Here is a 19066-nt window from a genome sequence, read left to right on the forward strand (position 1 = left end):
CCGTTGCTATACTTTGCCATATTAAGAGTGGTATACTTTGAATATTTTATATATTTTTGCATATTACGTGTATTCTGTACATTTTTTCATTCTTAAACTTCTCATAAATGTACAAACAACCGTATGTTTACTGGAATTGTATTGGGATTGACTTGAGTATGTAGGTACATATCAAACTTGATTCTATCCCTAGTAAGAAAACAATTCCAGTAGCGTAGAACCATTGATCAATAACAGTCGTAACAGAATCAAACGAAGCATAAATAATTATTTTTGCGAAATATAGGCGGCAAAATTACAAAGGTCGTAAAACTATGCGTAAATACTCGTACCAGATGCTCAAGTAACAGCACGACATTTCGCAATAATCCCGTTTCTTCCGTTTCCACAAACAGTGAAGAGAAATGGGTGAAGGAGTTGGCAACATGACGCGACGACACGCTGTTTACTTATCGCATCCAGTTCACGGTGCAATCGAACGAAAGCAGCACACATTCGCGCGATCCTCCGGAACAATGGCCCCGAGGGTAAATTATTTTGCAGTCTAGTTAACCCAGTGAATTCTTCGAAAGTACACGAGCAAATACCGATCCCTGTTTCGTAACGGACGAAACTCGCGATAACAGTTTAACTTTAGCAGCGAGCAAAGGAGGATACAGCGACCGTACTCTCCCTAAATATTATACTCGAACGTTGAAGGGAAGAATAAACAGTCGAAGGCGAGAGTACATCTGATCAGTCCAGTTTATTCGAAAACGCGTAAGTATTATTTGTTAAACTGAAACGCGAAGGAAGGGAATTATTTGATATAATCTCTGTATCTTTCTGTTTCGATAATTCTAATGATAATGTGTTTGTTATTAATTGATACTTTAATTTGTTGTTGTTGTCGTAATTTTCCTACTGTTAAGTTATTATTGGTCACAAATATTTGATTATTTGAAGAATTCGAAGCAAGATATAACAAATTTTTGTGTCAATGTGCTTTTATAGAACACTGTCGTAACTAATCGATTCCATTTTGTTGTTTGAAGTTTCTAATGAATAATTCCCTTTCAATTCAGCCAAATGCACAATAGAAAGTAACCATTTGGGTCAAATAAGCGATTAAATTCTTCTAGTTACTAGGTTGAAAATATGGTGGCAAAAAGTAATTTCATTAGCTGCAACATCATTTCGCAGCAATTTGTATTCACAATTATTACTCTACTATTATTACTTTTATTATTACTAGTCCTATATTATAACTAGGATAATGTAGGGTAGTGTACTTCACTTAACAGTATTGCATAATAAAAATAATTTTAATTAACAAATTTTTCATTCCTCTTCTAATCATCAACAGCTACCATTTTGTAATCAATACTTATACAAATTGTTTATTGTTATCAATATAATAATTCACATAGTTATTCTCAAATAATATCAACAAAAATTGCAATTTAATTCTTCGCCATATGATTTCGTTTTATATAAAAGATATATCCAATTCACCAAGGAATACTCTCAAAAAAATTTTCGTTCACAAAGAGTTAATATCGATCACCAGAAACACCACGAACTTCCAGAAACCTAATCTATTATACACATTTTGTTCCTTCAAATCGAGCCATCGTTCCAATACGCAATGGTGGAAGAATCCTATATGCTATATCCTAAACACTCTGGAGGCTGTATATCAAACGGAAAGTAGGAAACGCGAAGTTACGAGTTTTGGTATTCCCTGGAAGACGTCCCGGGAATTTCATTTCACGACGGATCCCATCGGTAATAGAAAATAAACAACAATCAGGAATTGCATGAATGGATTCGTATCGTCGAGGAAACTGACAAGGATGAAACTTCGGGAACATCGATTCGTGGTTGTGTACAGTATTAAAAAAAAAAGATGGAAAAAGAAACAATAGAGTGAAAAGTGTGTCGTGGTAACGATATTCCATATCATCAAGAGGATAAGAGTATCCGCCGTGCGGTCTGTATCAATAAAGAAACAAACCTAGCTGGTTCAAGTATACTTGGAGCGCACTCCACTTCCAATACGGCGAGGCAAAGCAGTTCACCAGGGGAGAGAAGGTTCGTTACGACATTGTTCAAAGTGCAACGTCCTGTGGGCTTGTTTTGATCGATCCATGTGTATGGCCTGTTGTTAGAGGCTAAACGCTTACATACTTGATATTCGAGTGATAACGAGCAACGAATAGAAGGCTCTTCTTCGAACAAGGAATTATCACCGAGCAACACGAAACAAACTCGTCAGAATGCCAACCACGAAACGGAACTTCTATAATTACTCGATAATCATTATTGATGAAAATAATGGGTTCAATTTTCCTATCTAAATCGACGATGATCGAGATTCAATAATATGCTCGTACGTGATAATGTTGCGAACATCTTGTCGGAAATTGCTAGTGATACGTATAGGAACGTAATACGTATAAAAACGTTTCTAATGCGGTTTACTTTTAAGATTTAAAGTAGCTGAAATATATTGGACAAACTGTTATGACCCGAAAACAGGGTCAGATACATATTTATATGTTTCTTTTATTATAACATATCTTTATATCCTTGTTTTCATTATTTTTATGCTGTGAGATTAACTTCGGCATTGTTAGACTATGGATGTTTATGTAAACTCGTACTTTTAGGAACCTATAGGATGTAAGCGGAGATCTGTTTCATCCTATAAATGCCATCCTTATTGCCATTCTCTAAATAAAAGTATTACGCTATTTTGAATACGCGAAAAGAAAACAAACCTTGCCCCAACACAAAATATAAGCTTGATAATTAGAGCAAAGCACTAGTATCATGGAACAGAAAAGAGAACTTTCATAGCAGTTTCGTGACATGAAATATTCGGTCCCATAAATTATAACAACGACAAGGGAAGGCGTTTGGTAAAAACCTCGTGACAGCCTCGTCCCAGTTTTAACTAGTTCCGCGGGAATACCACGAAACGCAGAAGTAACGGAACGCAGACATCGTGATAATCGTAATAACCTGGAGATGGTGTCATCTCCCTTAATGGCATTGACGTTGAGTGACAATAGCTAGAATAAGCAAATGCGATAATCAACGAACTGTTCATCGGTAGACGGAAACAGACATCGAAACGCATATGCTGGCTCAATACGATTTGCGTGTTACGAACTGACCACGTTTGACCGCACGGAATAATTCTCGAATTTGGAACAGGGGAAAATTGTTAATCTCTAGAAATTTTTCATACCACGATACGTATGCGTTTTTGCACTATCCACAAGTTTACTTTAGCTTTAGCGAAGTAATTAAGGTCAAGGGACAATTACCTTTTCTGCACTTGAGGAGATCAAGTTTTAATACTTTAACCTATTAGAGACAAAATTCTATGGATTTAGCTATATTTCAAAATAGAGCTAACGTAAGGTATAAGCAACGTAAGGTTGAGAAGGTGGAGAAAAAGTGAGCAAAAAAATTATTGCTTTTCTCCGAATTGGTCATTTAAAATAAAAATATTACAATGCCACATAAAATATTAAAACAAAATCAGATACGAAGTGCTATCTTGTATTATTATAAAAATGGGAAACATTAGCCATTTTATTAGTAAATGTTATGTAGGACTATGTTTCCTATTTTCTCCCTATATTTTAAGTCGGATTCAGTTTTCGAATCAGTCAAATCTTCTAAGTCAAATCTTCATCGTGCTCACCACAGATAGACAGATTAATACGACGAATCCACGTAGAGCTAGGTTTCATAAATGAAACGGCATTCCTGGCGGGGAGGATCGATTTACCCTGCCGGACAAACTAATTTCTCAGGCTCGTCTCGAACATCGCTGCACTGGCTAACTTCGTTACAACGATTTACAACTGTTCCAAACTCATGGTAGACCGGTTCTTATTGGTTTCGGTTCCAAGGCTCCACGGCTGCATCAGCATTAGGTCATTAGGGAAACCCTGGAGGGTGCATACACGATCTTGGAGAACTTACCTTCTCGCAATTTCTTGCTACTCGTCTTAATCCGAGGATGAAAACTTGTCTCATTACTGAATTGTATCTTCAAGAGATCCTTTTTTTCTTTTCTCTTTTATTAATCGACGTTCGATATTACAGAATTACTTGATTAAATTCTTAAGTTTTATTATCTTATATTTAAAACATCTCCAACTGTTAACCAAATTGAAAAATTCGAGGAATAGACTTATATGAAATATAATTTACTTTTATTTGCAATTATTACTTGAAATAAAAGTTTAAAAACTGTTCTAGGCTAACAATGCTCCAAAGTACAATATAACAAACATACTTTTGAATCCCATATTATGGAAAAAATAGAAAGTATATAGAACTCTTGAAACTTAAAAAAGAATAGAAATAAAATTTTTCGCGATACAATTAGTTGAATTTACGAGTGTAATTTACGATCTTATTTATATATTGGCCATTATATTTAATTTTAATCCTTTTTCTGGCGTAAATACAGTAATCTTTCGGCTGTATTTAATCCCATAAGTTTCCACTGACATTTCATTCTAATCTCTGCAGTAGTATTACGTAAATTGAGAAGCACCAATGTCCGGCTATCGATAAGCACATTGTAATTCGACCTTAAATGTCAGACATCTATTAAAATTCCCTGGCTAATTTCCAATATGTAAAACGTTATCGCAAACCAACCTGGTCTGTTACCAAAACGATATTTGATATAAATGGTAACAACTGAAATTCCACAAATCTGTCGACCTCCTAAGTTCGCCAGAAAAAACGAGTGTTTGTTACGAGAATAAATACCACCGTCGTGAAATGAATCATTCCGAATTATTGCAAGGAAAATCGCGGAGAGTCAGAGCTAAATCATTCGGATGCTTTCATGAAATCGCGAAACTTGGTAAACCAGTTTCGTCAAGTATTTCCGGTCGAGTGTTACGAAAAATACGTTTCGTTAATTTCAACCAGAATCTTATTACGACCCTCTTCCTCTTCTCGAATAACGTCGTCCGATCGATACAATCAGGTCTTCGACGAGTTTTCTGCTTTCACTTTTCTGTTTTTAACCTAAACAACATTGTTAGAGAAATGGAAACATATAATTAAATTATATAAAGGGTTCGTAACAATATTGTGTCTACAATATTGTCTATAAGTGCTTGAATGCCTCACGCAATTTAATCAAAATATTTATATTTTTCCTATAACTCGGAGTAAATACTCTGCTTTTAAGCTAAAGCAAGAAATATGTCTAGATTACTATATTTAACTACGTGTTTATCTATAATGAATAATTCGCATCTTATATAATTGTTATAAACTTATAAAATGTTGCTGGAAATACATATCTCAATCGGTTTTCTTGGAAAGGAAAAAGATAATTTAACTTTTTAAATGCCTGTTTATATTATACAACTGTTGTGTGGAGTTATATCGCAAAAGAATCATATCTAATTAAATCATGAAATTGTCGATCTCGTAAAAATAGTAGCTCGTGTAGAAACGATTCAGAAATAACCAATACGAATATTCCATATCTGTCAATACTGAAAGCGTATATACACGCCGATATGCTAAGAAAAAAGGTATACGTATAAATGCAAAGGAAAGAAGGAACGAGAGAAAGAAGACTGAAAGCGCAAGGTCGTGAAACAAGAAGCAGGAAGGCGTAGAGGATGAAGCAAAACCCAGTCAGGGGACGCCCTGGTGTCGATGTTGAGCGTCGGTTGGCGGCGTCGGCGGTGGTGGCGGCGGTGGCGACGGTCGATGCCACCAGATGCCACTGTGGCGCTAGCATCGCTCGAAAATAAGCTCGCCCAAAAGCTCTACCGACTGCAGTAGCCCGGCATCCGTCGGCGCCGCGGCCAGGACGAAAATTTCCCGCGGTTATATTATATTCCACCGTGTCGTGTGAGCCTCGCCGATGGAAGCTCGAATGGCAGCTCGAGGTTAACCGAGAGATACGAGACGATCGACGGAACACTTCGTATCGACCATCGAGATCATACGATAAAACAGAAACGAGAAGGGAACGAGAAAAAAGAAAAAAGAACGGGAAGGAAAGAACGGCGACCATGAGGTGGCAGCCACGATTGGACTAAAAGTTATTGTCAGAGCTCTCTCTGGTTACCTGACTTCGCTGTGCTTCGACGGAAACAGCGGGTTCTTGGTTCGATCGAGGCGCGGTGGTTCGCGAGATCGCGCGACAAATGTACACGGGGGTGGACAGTGTGACATAGTGCCGCGAAGTAGGCGACGAAGAGCGACAGGGAGGGAGGAAAAGGCCAGTGAGCAAAGAACGCGGGAAGAGGAGGAGGTGGGACAGGATGCGGGGGCACAGGAAGAGGGCGCAGAGCCCCGACGATTTCTCTTCTTCTTCATAGGGGGTACCGTTCCCTTCCTTTCGTCGCGGAAACAATCGAGCTTTCTCTTAAGTTGCCTCGTCTGAGTCTGTGAGCTTTTTCACACACGGGTAGGACGCGCCTTTAGGAGCTGCTTCGCGAATGGATGGGTCAGGGGGTGGTAGTCGCGATTCAGACCGAGACTCGGTTATTACTCCGCGTTCTATGATTCTAAAGTGTCTTCTTCCGTTTCTTTGTTACAATTCGTATAGTGTCGTATTATCTCATTTATTCTTACAAGTGACATAAGCATCTACAATAGAAACTTTTAATAAAAATGAAAAGACGTGATTTCTTTAAGAACTCGGTTGGCCCAGTTTCGATCTATAGGATCCATCGAGTGAATGTTGCTAGAATCTCCCTAGAGAGGATTCCCGGTAGCACGTGAACCTGGTCGACTGAAAAAAATGTTGCGAAATTGTTTTCACTCGTAGCTTCTTCAAATGTACTCAGAAATATACGAGTCCGATATTTTTCATGGAAATCAAGAGAGTCGAATCTCTAGTACACTTTCAATTACGTTTCTTCCGTCATTGAAAAGGATTCTCGAGATCCTTCATTGAGAAAGGCCAACCGAGGGGCATGCTGATACGCGGACGAGGACGAAATCGCGGATTTAAAAGCACACCCAAGCATATACTAATTGCTGGTTAACGAGGCAGGCCTGGCTGCTTCCATTTGCAGGCACTGGCGCAGCTTCTTGTAGATTGGATACTTCCTTTCGTACGGACGCGGCCATGTAATCAACGTGGACACTTAATGCGGAGCGTGTTGATTTACGTCAAGTGGCTCTGTAAATGCAAAGCGTTCTCCCTCTTCACCCTCTTACACGGGTCGCCCCTTTGTCGTGAAGGGGTTGCAGCGGGACAATTTGATCATTCGGGGCGGAGAACGAACTTGTCGTAATTCGAACTGCTTTGAATCACGCCATAGATTTCAAAATTTATAGAAACGATTTCCCCATAAATTGAAAATGAAGAGCTTTTTAACTCCAATATTTTTTATACTTTAAACATAAATTTGAAAACGTTGAAAGAGAAAAGACTATAAAGTGTTTCGGTATTACATTTTAATTGATGCTTTCGTATTTCGAAGAAGAAATTAAAATTGAATTATAGTTTGAATAAAGTAATAAGTGCGTACGTTTGAGTGATGAATAGGATCTTGTTCACCGTGAAAGCTGTTTTTATCGTTTAAATCGTATTCAGAAAAGGTGTTGCTAAATTTTTGATACTTGATTGATACTTGAGTTTCAGTGTCAACGGAACATTAGAATAATGACGCGTCTGCGTAATAAGTGTAGCGGGTAAAAAGTTGTAGGAAATATAAATATAGGCTGAAATTGTCTTTTTCATTTGCAAGGTGATATAAAAATGAGCGAAAATGTAAAATTAAAAAGGACCGATGAGGATGATTTTACGCAAAACACTCCTTTGAGCTTTCTCTGTGTCTAGCTTAAGCTTTCTCTGACGTAATTTGTCGACACGAGACTCGTCAAGTCAATACAGGAACACAGAGCACTTTGTGGCCGTGAAATCTAGTTTCTTTGCATTATGGGCCGAAAATGCACGCCAAAAGAGGGAAAATGCGATTTATAAAATCATGAACCTACTCTTTTTTCTAACGTAAGATTTTTCTATGTTCCTTTTCTACGTGCAACAACATAGAGACCTTTTATTTCTGCGCAATGCAGGAACGGTTTAGACATTTTTTTAAAAGGTTTGTATAGGCGACTGAAATTAGTAACAGATGTAAGTGATAAATTGTCGTTTAGCGAGGAACCAAACAAACCGTGTATTCAAGGCTTAAAAAACAAACTCATCCATGGCAGATCAGGAGTACGTAAGTACTAAACAAGTCAATCTAATGAACTCAAAAAATTGCAACAACTTGAAATTTTGCATTTTACAAGTAAAAAAATTCATCCTGGCTTTCGTTTATCTACTGATCAATCAATTATTCTTCGCTACTTTATTTTAATCGTCGTTCCTTCAAAACCTTGCTATCATTCGTCGTCATTCTTTGCCATCACAATATTAGTTTATAAATAACGATTAACGTAAAAGTCGAGATAATACTTACTCTATTTAATCGCGGGAAAAGCAGATGGTGGCAGAAACTACACGGCGGAAGACACTATGCCACACAAAGCTCGGCTCTAAGTTTTATCTCTATAATACTGGCGCTCCGTGAATCGGAGCAATCCAATAAAACAAATCCGTAGTTTGCGGCCTAAAGTGCGCGGAAGCGTCAAGTGTAGTTAAAGTTCCGTTACCAGTCTTGTAGAGACAAGTAAAAAGAAAGGATGGGGAGAAGAGAATACACGATCGTGCGTTTAGTTATTTTCGTTTCCTCGGATTTATTAAAAGGAGCTTGCGCGACATGGGCGTTTATCGAAAGCTTCAAGGGCAGGCTACGCCCGCCACTGAGTTTAGTGGTAGGCGAAACGCTTAAAATCCAATAAACAGCGGCCACTGTTCCATAATTTACGGAACACGAGAGCGTGAAATCTGACTCGCTTCTTTTTTCATAGAAAAATTTCGCAGAAAAAGTTTCTTAGGTTAGGAGCGACTTGTTAAAGTGTAAATCATATCGACTACTTTATCTCCATGTTTGTGTTAAGTCGAAGACCTCGATAAAAAGTTTGATCTTTTCTTTGAAGAAATTTATTTAGCGTGAGTTATCGAAAAATAACGTTTATTAGACGTTACGGTCTAACGTTAGAAAAATAACGGTTTATTAGAAAAGTAGGGAAATATAAGACAAATTCGGAGGTAATATATTTTTGTAGAAATATTATTTTATTAAATAGTATATGCATCGTTTTCTCGAGTGATATGTAACACTTTTTTGATAAATGTAAACTATAGCTCTCCAATTTAAGCTTAAACTCAAACAGTACAATCCGCATATTTACTTTTACGTTTTGTACTAGCAGAAAGTTCAAACAATCGGATCACGAAATATTTTTTTCCTGGTACGACGCGATAGTTTTCCCAGTGTAATTCGGTCGCTCAAAGGGCGGTGAAGCTCGGTTGAACTCTGTCAACGCGAAGCAAACTTCCCCAAAAAGTCAAAGCAATGCTTCGTAGATGAAATACCGTAAAAGTTTCGAGCGCAAATGGATCCAAATAGAATTATTCGTCGGCTCAATTACAGGAAGACGTGAATGGAAAGTTCGTAACTCGCGTATCGCATTGTTGGTTCATTGTCATGAAAATATCTTACGCGTAATGCTATGAAATTGGCACGTGCTTCTTGGGCAAATGAATGGATGGCATCGTGAACGATAGTTCAAGATCCGAATAGCTAAGGCTTTGTCTTATTTACAAGATAATAAAGACCAAGATATTGCTTTGTTACTGAAGAAATGACCGTAAATATTGAAAAGCTTCATAAAACGCGTTTCATGTGTATTTACATTTCATTGCTTTTTATTACGTTGTCCCGTGAATTTCGCTGATTTTCTATCAAAATTTTGACATAAAATTACACAAAAGCATTGTGAAAGTAATTTAATTATCAACGTATTTTTCTTTGTTTTAGAAGCTAGTAAAATTTAGGAACCAAAATTTTTATCTGCAACTTCTAAAGTTTTAAAAATCTGTGTGGTTTAAAATTTTATTAAAATTTGTTAATAAAACTATTCCTCTTGAAGCCTCGAAAATCATCTGTGGCCTGTTTTTACATATAAAGCTCGTGGATAAATGAAATTAATATTTTCAATTGCTGTCATTGCTAGATATTCATTTTCGATTTGCATAACTTCTGTTAGGAATGTCTAGAATGGAAACATTGTGCTTCCAAATGTTGGTATATGCGGTTAAAGCGGATCACAAGATCCTGAGAACGTAATCGATACTGTTCTAAGAATCGCATAGCTTTCGGGGAGATTTATTGAATCTCGGTGTAGAAAACTCCGTTTCCTTGAAACTTCGTCGACATCGATACCACAAATATAGAAGCAAACTTGTGCGTTGACAGAGCGTGAAGTCACAACAGACATTACTTTAGGATCCTCGTTGTGTCTCTTGGGATTTCTTAAATCCAATTTGAGAATAGAAAGTCTAAAAGATTTCGGGGAACCTTTATCTAAAACTCTGACCTTACTGTCAAATATTATACCTTAACATCCATTAAATAAGAAAGTGATTAGCTATTTGCAATCTGCCATAACTCAAGAAATTCTATAGATGTATTATATATAGTATATTATAAATAGCTTCATTCAAACGTTCAAACTTCATGATATTTAATGATGTTTAAGACTTTGCAATAGAATTCCGGAATTAGATCAAGATGAAACAGCAATATCTGAGAGATTGCTCAAACGAAGCAGACTATCTTGAAACTTGATGGCTACCTTGACTACTTTTTACTAATAATTATCCAATACGATGAAGGGAAATCTTATCTTAGAAAAAAATGAAATCTATCTTAGAGATTTTATGAACTTAAATCTCACTCTTGAACGTACAAGTGCCCAACAAGACAGCTGGAAGTAACTCTCTGTCAAAATATTCAACCAACCATAAGAACCCTCGACTTGTTTGCTTTCAACAAGGTCGGTTCTAAATCTATAAACCCGTCCAATCCGTCGAGAAAGCATCTATAAGAGAAAGCTCGATCTCTCGAAACGCGATACAAAAGCAAAGTGGTGAAATTCGAGACGAATCCGCAGATCGTTTCGCCTCATCGACGTCGAACGTGACGACGGGCAGCGAGCACGCGGAGGACGACGACGACGAACACGACGACGTCAACTAGGTGCACCCCTGAAACGAGCACTGCCGTTTGTTCTCCGAAATGGCGGAGGAGAAGGAGAAGCAGACGTTCCTGCAGAAGCTGCTGTTCTACACGACCGCGTTCTTCATCCTCCTCAGCACCTTCAGCCTCTTTGCCTTCCTCTTCTTGGTCCCCTTCGTCATCGACCCCGCCTTCACCACCATCTTCATGCAGTTCGACACTCGGCCAGCCGAGTGTGTCACCATCGACGTTGAGTCCAGGAGAGGTGAACAATCGGCACCCTTCACCAAATTCTTTCGTCCGATCGGTGATCGCTTTCGTTGTGTCGTTGCATGTGAAGAATCCTCTTTTTTACCACAATTTTTCTCTTGGAGGTCACTTTTTTCTTCTATCCCTCGGATGATTACGAAGTTTTAGATCGATTGGTTTAGAGCTCTGAGTTTCAACGATCCTGAAGTTGTTTCAACGTATTGGGTTTTGTGTATGATTTGCTCAAGTTGGAATAGTCTAGTAATATCGTAGTTTGATATATATCTGGACTTTTCTTTTTGAAAAGTAAATAGCAAAGATGACGTATATAAGTTATGTGTTTAATTGGAAATTGGTTTTGGATTTAATATCGAACTTTGTCTTTAGTTTCTTGGTAGTTGTATTGGAAGTTCTATAAGTGTGAATTAATATTGGATGTAGATTCGAGTTTAGTTGAAATACGTGTTCTATGAATCTCTGAGGTTATCCTGAAATTTAGTTCTTGAATAAGCACTTTTATTCTAATGTTAAGAGTAATTCTTATTTTATATTGTTATTTATTTATTTGTACACTATGTGAGAAAATGTTATATTTGATTTAATTTTATGTTTATCTATTTATCACAAATCTTTCAACAAATCATATTTAAATTAACTTCGAATTTGATGGACACTTTCTAAAATTTTTAACGAAATATTTTTATCGTTTCTTTGTATCTTTTTCTTCACTTTCATTATTTTAAATTTAATTCAATCATTTAAACATCTTTTTATTCTTTTTTGTATCGTATCTTCAACAAATTTCATTAATTGTAGCAGGACGCTCCATTATCATAATTAAACGTTCATCGACTTTTATCGTAGGCGTACTTCATCGTTTAAAGTATATAAGTAAATAATTCCTTCTTGAACTATTTGATACATTCCTTCCTTCCGATCTCTTTGATCTATATAAAGCCACGCCTGTGATGACACGAATTATGTTCGTCTCTATACTCCTATTTTTCTACTCTCTCATACTTTCTCGATAATTTCTTTTCTATGTGTTCCATGGTGTGATCATCGTGTGAGATTAAGCATCATGTAACTGTATGTAAGTACGTCTTTGGGGTACATTTAGCAGTGAATGAGTATTAACAATATACGGTACATATACTCGTTGGAACAAGGACGCACGGTTGACGTAAAGATTTAGGAAAAATTGTTTTCATTGCAATTATATATTTCACATTTCGCAAAAACACTGGTGAAAATAGGAATATATATACAAGATATATTATAGTAGTTAGAGAGTTTTATATAAAACTATATGAGAGTAAAATTTGAGACATTTTATTATCTGAAGGATTTAGGAAATATTCAACAAATATTATTTTAATATAATAATGTAAATGTTTCGATTTTAATTAAAAAATTTGCTTTTATTACATTCTTACCGGTTAAAGTAACTTGATTTAGATATTTCATTGTTTTCGATTTAGGAAATATTTGAAAAATATTATTCCAATATTTAAAACCTAAGGTTTATATCATGGTTATTGATTAAAATTACACCAAGTTCAAGGGAAAATGTAACATAAAGAATGCAATAATATATTTAAAAGATAATGGATTTTCTACGACTCCTCATAAAATATGCAACCCTCTATTGACATATGTCAAATTCGTAATATTTCTGTTCACCAGTATCGATTGTAACTTCATTAATCCTTTATGAAACGTTTAACCAACGATTATTTGATTAATGGACAACATCAATCGATGAATTAATTAACGAAATCAACGACGTATAACGTTCCTTAAAACCTTCAATGGAAGCAGCATCGATTGTAACTTCCTACAACAATTCTACAAAAACAAACCTGCAGAGTTCGCAATTAATTTCCAAATAATCCAATCTGCAGTGTTCTAATTGGAAACAGAACATCTCTTAATCAATCAGTCAGGTACGTCTTTTAAATTCAGCTTTTATGAACTCTGTCTTTCAACATCTATTTAAAGTGTTCATGTTCAATTTACCAAGCGAGAAGCTTTCTAAAAAAGAAACACAATAAATCTGTATGATAAATATTAAATTGTCTAATAAGTGCTGCATTATTTAATTCTATCATCTTTTGCAAATTGATTAACTAACTTAGTCAGTCTAACACGTCAAAACTTTAGCCCTTTTATTAAAAAGTTTTATGCGTAATTTCAAATTCTTTAAATTATTTAATGATTACTCGGGAGAAAGATTTCCCAAATATTGAAACGAATGATATTCCAATATGATGATCTCAATTATTTTGAAAACTTCAATGAAATCTAATATAATAGATCTCGACTGTGTTTTCCAGTCAAATAGTTGAATTAAATATTCTGAAATATTTATTTATTTTGTAAATACAAAAAGAATGTTTCACTTACAAAATATTACAATGAATATTACAATATTACAATAAATATTACAATGAATATCCTGGATATTTCATATATCGCTGCATATTGTTTTTAAAATTCTTAGATTTTAAATTTTTTATAAATTGCATAAAAATCTGCGGTCTAATACATAGTTATTAATTTAAACATAACGAATACTAGAAAATTAGAACTAGTACTTCTCTAGAAGATACAATTTATTCAAGTCGTTATTTTGTCCTATAACCTTTTTTCTGGAAGTTCCCCATCCATATTCATAAATAAATATTTCAAAGTGACGTTGAAAATGTTGGTATACGTGTAATATTTTGTTCTAATCGTAGGAAAGATGGGATATGCGTGAAAGGAACTGCGGAATGTATAAATCGATTCGTCCTAATTCACGAAATAGGGTCACCATCGGAATATACGATTTGCATGAATGATTGAGAAAACTATTTCCAGCCAAGTCGAATAACGAGAGCTGTTTTGATAGACGGTCTTTCGACGGTTTGCACGACGAATTTAATATTGCATATCAGATCACGGATCGGAGGCAATGACATTTAATTTAATATTCAAATGGGACAATTCAGATTCGCGGCCGAGAGACCTTTGCCTTCTGTTCATTATTTAAGAAAGGTAAAAATATGCGCATAAACGGTATGACATCTTCCGAAAGGGCGTCGTAGCGTTCGAATTATACTTGTTTCAGTGACACGATGATTTTTCGTCGGCTTACATTATACTTGTAAAAGCAATAACACATTCCTATGAACAGAACTCATTTTGTCTCATTTTATGAAAATTAAAATATAAAATGGGACAGTTTTTATTTTATTTAAAATTTAGTATCGATTATATCTGTTTCTTGATATTTATCGAAGTATCTAATTTTCAGTACTCAAAATTTTTCACTGCAAATAAATTTCCATAGTTTCTGTCCATTTGAAGAATAATTCAGAGATTCAATGAATTTACTTACTATACTAGATTTTTCCAACATATTTTCCCATATTTTTCCCAAGGCGCAGTGTCTACACATGTCACTGGAAGGTATCATAAATAAACGTAAATCTCCCGTAATAGTTAAATAGTACGCAACCAAATCTCCCGAAACAATTGATTCACACGAATGTGTACATATTTGAAACGTAAAAACCAGCAGAGATATACTGTAATATTTCTCGAGAACTCCTCTCATGTTTTTCAAGAAGCAAAAATATCTCATAAAGTTGAACTTTCTTTCTTCTTTTCCATAAAAATGTACAGATATAGAATCTAAAATAGACATCTCCAGAAATATAACATTCCCTCTACGATAACTATTTATGCATATTGACAAATGGTTATCGTAGCGCTATTTATGTAACGAGATATTTATCGATAGTTCTGCTGAAGAACGATTATTCATTTCGATTGCGAACGTTTGATATCTCGTTCACCACATTTAGATATTACTTTCATAACCATTTACAAACTCGTGTCTTTATAACCATCGTGATAACTTATTGATTTACATCGTTACACCGCCTACCTGATTTTAAAAAAAGAACAAATAATAACGAAGAGTATACATATATATTTAAAAAAAAAAAAGAATTCACCGGATGAGAGTTTCATGTAAATATGTTTTATACAATAATAAATGATCGTGAAATGGGACCTATCGATAAATTACGATCGCATGTCGTATGGTAATGAGGAATAATAACGACGAGCATTAATATTATTTAAGTAGAGTAAGGGAGAACGTAAAAAGGTATCGACGTCTTTTGCGACCCCATTTAAATTCGACCACCTCGAAGGCCTAGTTTCCATCGATATTTCCGGCAGACATTGTGGTGTTGATTTTCATGGAAACAAGATTTAAACAGTAGGGTTAAAACGAGAGGTAGGAAGGGTTTATAGGATGGGATAGCTTTTTGAACTGCGAAACACTTGTAGCGGTTGTCATGGGACGGTCAGTTGCACGTTCAACGTCAATCAATTTCTCGAATACGATAAAAAACCATGCAAGGTGATAGTGACAATCATAATTCTTCTAGACAATATTTTCGTAACTATACGTATCGATTTTGGCAGTTATAGACAAGGAATTATATTTGTGATCAGTTGTCAGGCGAAAATTGTTGATTTTCCATACAGGGAAATTCGTTTTGTCACGAAAGAATAGGAATGTTCCAATAACATGCAAGTTTCGACGTTTCTGTAAATAATTCGTTGGATATTTACGAACAATGCTACCGATGGCCATTGGAAACGCACAACTGTCTTGACGCTTTTAATATTTTATCATTGGAGAATATACGATCAATTGTTACTATATTATACCACGCACCTAACACAAGATTTAGGGAAACATTAGTTTTTACCTATCTGATAATTTTTGAACACGATACAATTAGTCTCTGGATAAATATATACGTGAAATTTGTTGAAAATGTTAATAAACCTCGGCTAGTGACAGTAACATTACGATTACAATAATAATAGATAGTAAGATAAGAATTAAAATATGAAAATATCTAAAAAATAATCAGTAAATTCTATTTTAATTGAATTTCTAATCGATCTATCGAATACATTCGTCTTAGGAAATATCAATATATTGCTTAAAGGAAAACAAAAGAATACGAGTAGGTACTTTTTAAAATATTTATATATTAAAAAATACACATTCTATTTCTACAATAGAAACTAAATTACGTAATCTGTGAAATGACTGCATTTAAAGGAAAAATTTTTTGTTTTCCCTGCAGTTATACATACACACACATATGCGTAAAGAAGCAAACGTCGAAGCATCCGATCGTTGGAGAATACCAGCCGCCTACGGCCGCTGGCATTCGACAGAAGCCTTAAAGTGTAAGCAGAAGGGTGACGAAAGAGGGAATACATAGAGTGTAGGCATAGGGGCGGACACATGTTCGGATTGCTCAAGACCGACTTGAATGCTGTGAATACAAAGACACCAGTTGCGTCAATCTTAGCCTCGTCTCCGTCTAGTACCTCTTTAGCGGCGTTATTACGGCCATATATCGATAACGTCGTCGTTTACCAAAGTTCTAGGTGATTCGGCGCGTCCAATCTGTTACCTCATTTCTTGTCGCGATCGTTTGCATCGATATCTACGGCGGACTCCATCCTTGCTTAATTCTGTAGCGGTACGTCTAGACGTTAATTAGAGGGCGACCAGGAAAGCCTGTACTCACTTCACTCAAAAGAACGAAATCTCTCCCCTCGGCGGTTGTTCGTTTTCGACGCGACGTCGTTGAAGGGCTGAAAGAAAGGCATTTGAAGAATTATTACAAATATTATTATGTCTACCCAATCGTAATTCTGTTTTTCAAGATTCTTACACAATATAATTTATTAAAACTATTAGTGAATGAGTGAGTGAGTTATATGTTGTAAGTTATAGACTTTCGTTGCTCGTAGTTCTTACAATTTTACAATTTTATAGTTTTATGTTACATAGGAAAATCAGTTATAATTCGTATATTTGAAATATGCCTAATTTTAATATCATATTTGTTACAGTTATGCAACAGAATCCTTTTTGGCATTAGTAATTTTTAATTTATATTTTATAAAATTTTTCTGACAACATTAGCTGAATTACGTAAGGAGCCTTAGCTGTTGCGTTTCATTTAACAGAAGAGAAAAATCATAGGAGGGTGGGTTAAGGATTGCAGAATAGGATTCTTTAAATTGTTCTTTTAATCCCATCTGACCTTTTCTATAATTCTTAGTAATATTCTTATTTTCTGTAAGCAATAATAATAAGTAAAGAACAAATTTTTTAATTTTATTATATAACTGTAAAACGAAGAAACACGATTTTTAAATTTTGAAATCGAATGGAAGTCGGTTATGATATATTTATAAAAGGAATACTACCTAAAATCGTGATTAAAATGATGCTCTCCTTTGTGAGTGGAATAATTTAATTCAATTGCGAAATGTGAAATATAACTCTATATAATAATAAATATAAATATAACTATAGATTGAAGTTTTCGACTCTTTACTGCGTTAAACAAATTTACTTAAGTACTCATAGTGCATTATTTAGGTATTTAGGATACACTGTTCTACCTTCAGATTTCATGTATTGCATGTAATCTAAATATACATACATACACCAAATGCAATTTTCAGTTGTCCCAAGATTGGCGATATTTGTATATGAATGTGTCTCGTTTCTCTGGAATATGTCATCATGTTGGTTACTGTTGGTATTTCATATTCTATTAATTGTCGTGGTTTCCATCCTTTCTCTCTGTAGATGTCCTCAATGTATTTTCGGACTTCTCGTAGATTTGTACTATTTATATTCGTGTTATATGAACTTTGACTGCATTATATAATCTGCTTTTTTGTATTATCTCTGGTATAAATTTTATATAGTTATAAATGTATCTGTGCATATATGCAAATCCCTTGAATGCACATTTGTCAGAAGCATTTATCTTAATTTATCATGAAAATTGCAGAAACGAATCCATGTTTCAAACAAAACAATTTCCATTTAAAATTTACGACTATTTGAAATTTAAATTAAAATGAAATTATAACTAAAAATTTAAATTATTTCCTGTATAAAACTTAATTATTATTACACTTTTGGTATTTTAATATTTAAATATTTCATTCTAATTTTCTATAGAACACATAATTTCACTGATTGATTAAATGTCACTTCAAGGGAACCTAATTCTCAAAATATTTGTCACTTAGTGATAACATTGTTCATTCAACACAAATACTTCATATACAATTGAACAAGTGTCAGCGACAAGTCCTGCTAAGATTATTACGCGTAGCTGATGTGTCGTAATAGGATTTCAGCGAGAACACGAACTCGATGGCAAATTTGCGCAGGGAAGAAAATGCACGAAGTTAAATTATATTCATCCCTATACGAGAACAGCCTTGCAACTGCGGTTAATTAACAATACGAATTACCACCGACGTTGTTGCGGCACCATGTTGTTACAATTAAAATTTCTGCTTGACGCAACTTCGCAAATAACTTTGCAACGTTATATTCCACAAACGACCGGACTATTTAATTTTGATAACTTGAAAATTCGTTTGATATTCCAATTACAGCTTAGTCTTATTGTATACAGAATCTAAAAATATTGCATTGAATTTCTATTTATCGTTTTACAGTAAAATTATTTTACAAAATAAGATTTTAATTATATTTTACTAATCAAAGCTTGCCAACAGTCGATAACTAAAATTCAGGATGTTCACATTCCTCGCATGTGTTTCGAACTGAA

At 35.0% G+C, this 19066-nt stretch overlaps 1 protein-coding gene across 1 annotated transcript in view; it reads left to right on the forward strand.

Annotated features, from left to right (window-relative positions):
* Positions 1 to 5756: 5756 nt before the first annotated feature.
* The window catches only part of LOC126919688 (protein tipE), a 38553-nt gene continuing 25243 nt past the window's right edge, over positions 5757 to 19066 (forward strand). Inside the window, exons 1-2 of the mRNA XM_050729179.1 lie at positions 5757 to 6365; positions 11062 to 11391. Coding sequence (XP_050585136.1) covers positions 11187 to 11391 — 205 coding nt within the window. The 5' untranslated portion in view covers positions 5757 to 6365; positions 11062 to 11186. The remainder of the gene's footprint in view (positions 6366 to 11061; positions 11392 to 19066) is intronic.

Source organism: Bombus affinis, chromosome 8, assembly GCF_024516045.1.
Source record: "Bombus affinis isolate iyBomAffi1 chromosome 8, iyBomAffi1.2, whole genome shotgun sequence".
Taxonomy (NCBI): Eukaryota; Metazoa; Arthropoda; class Insecta; order Hymenoptera; family Apidae; genus Bombus; species Bombus affinis.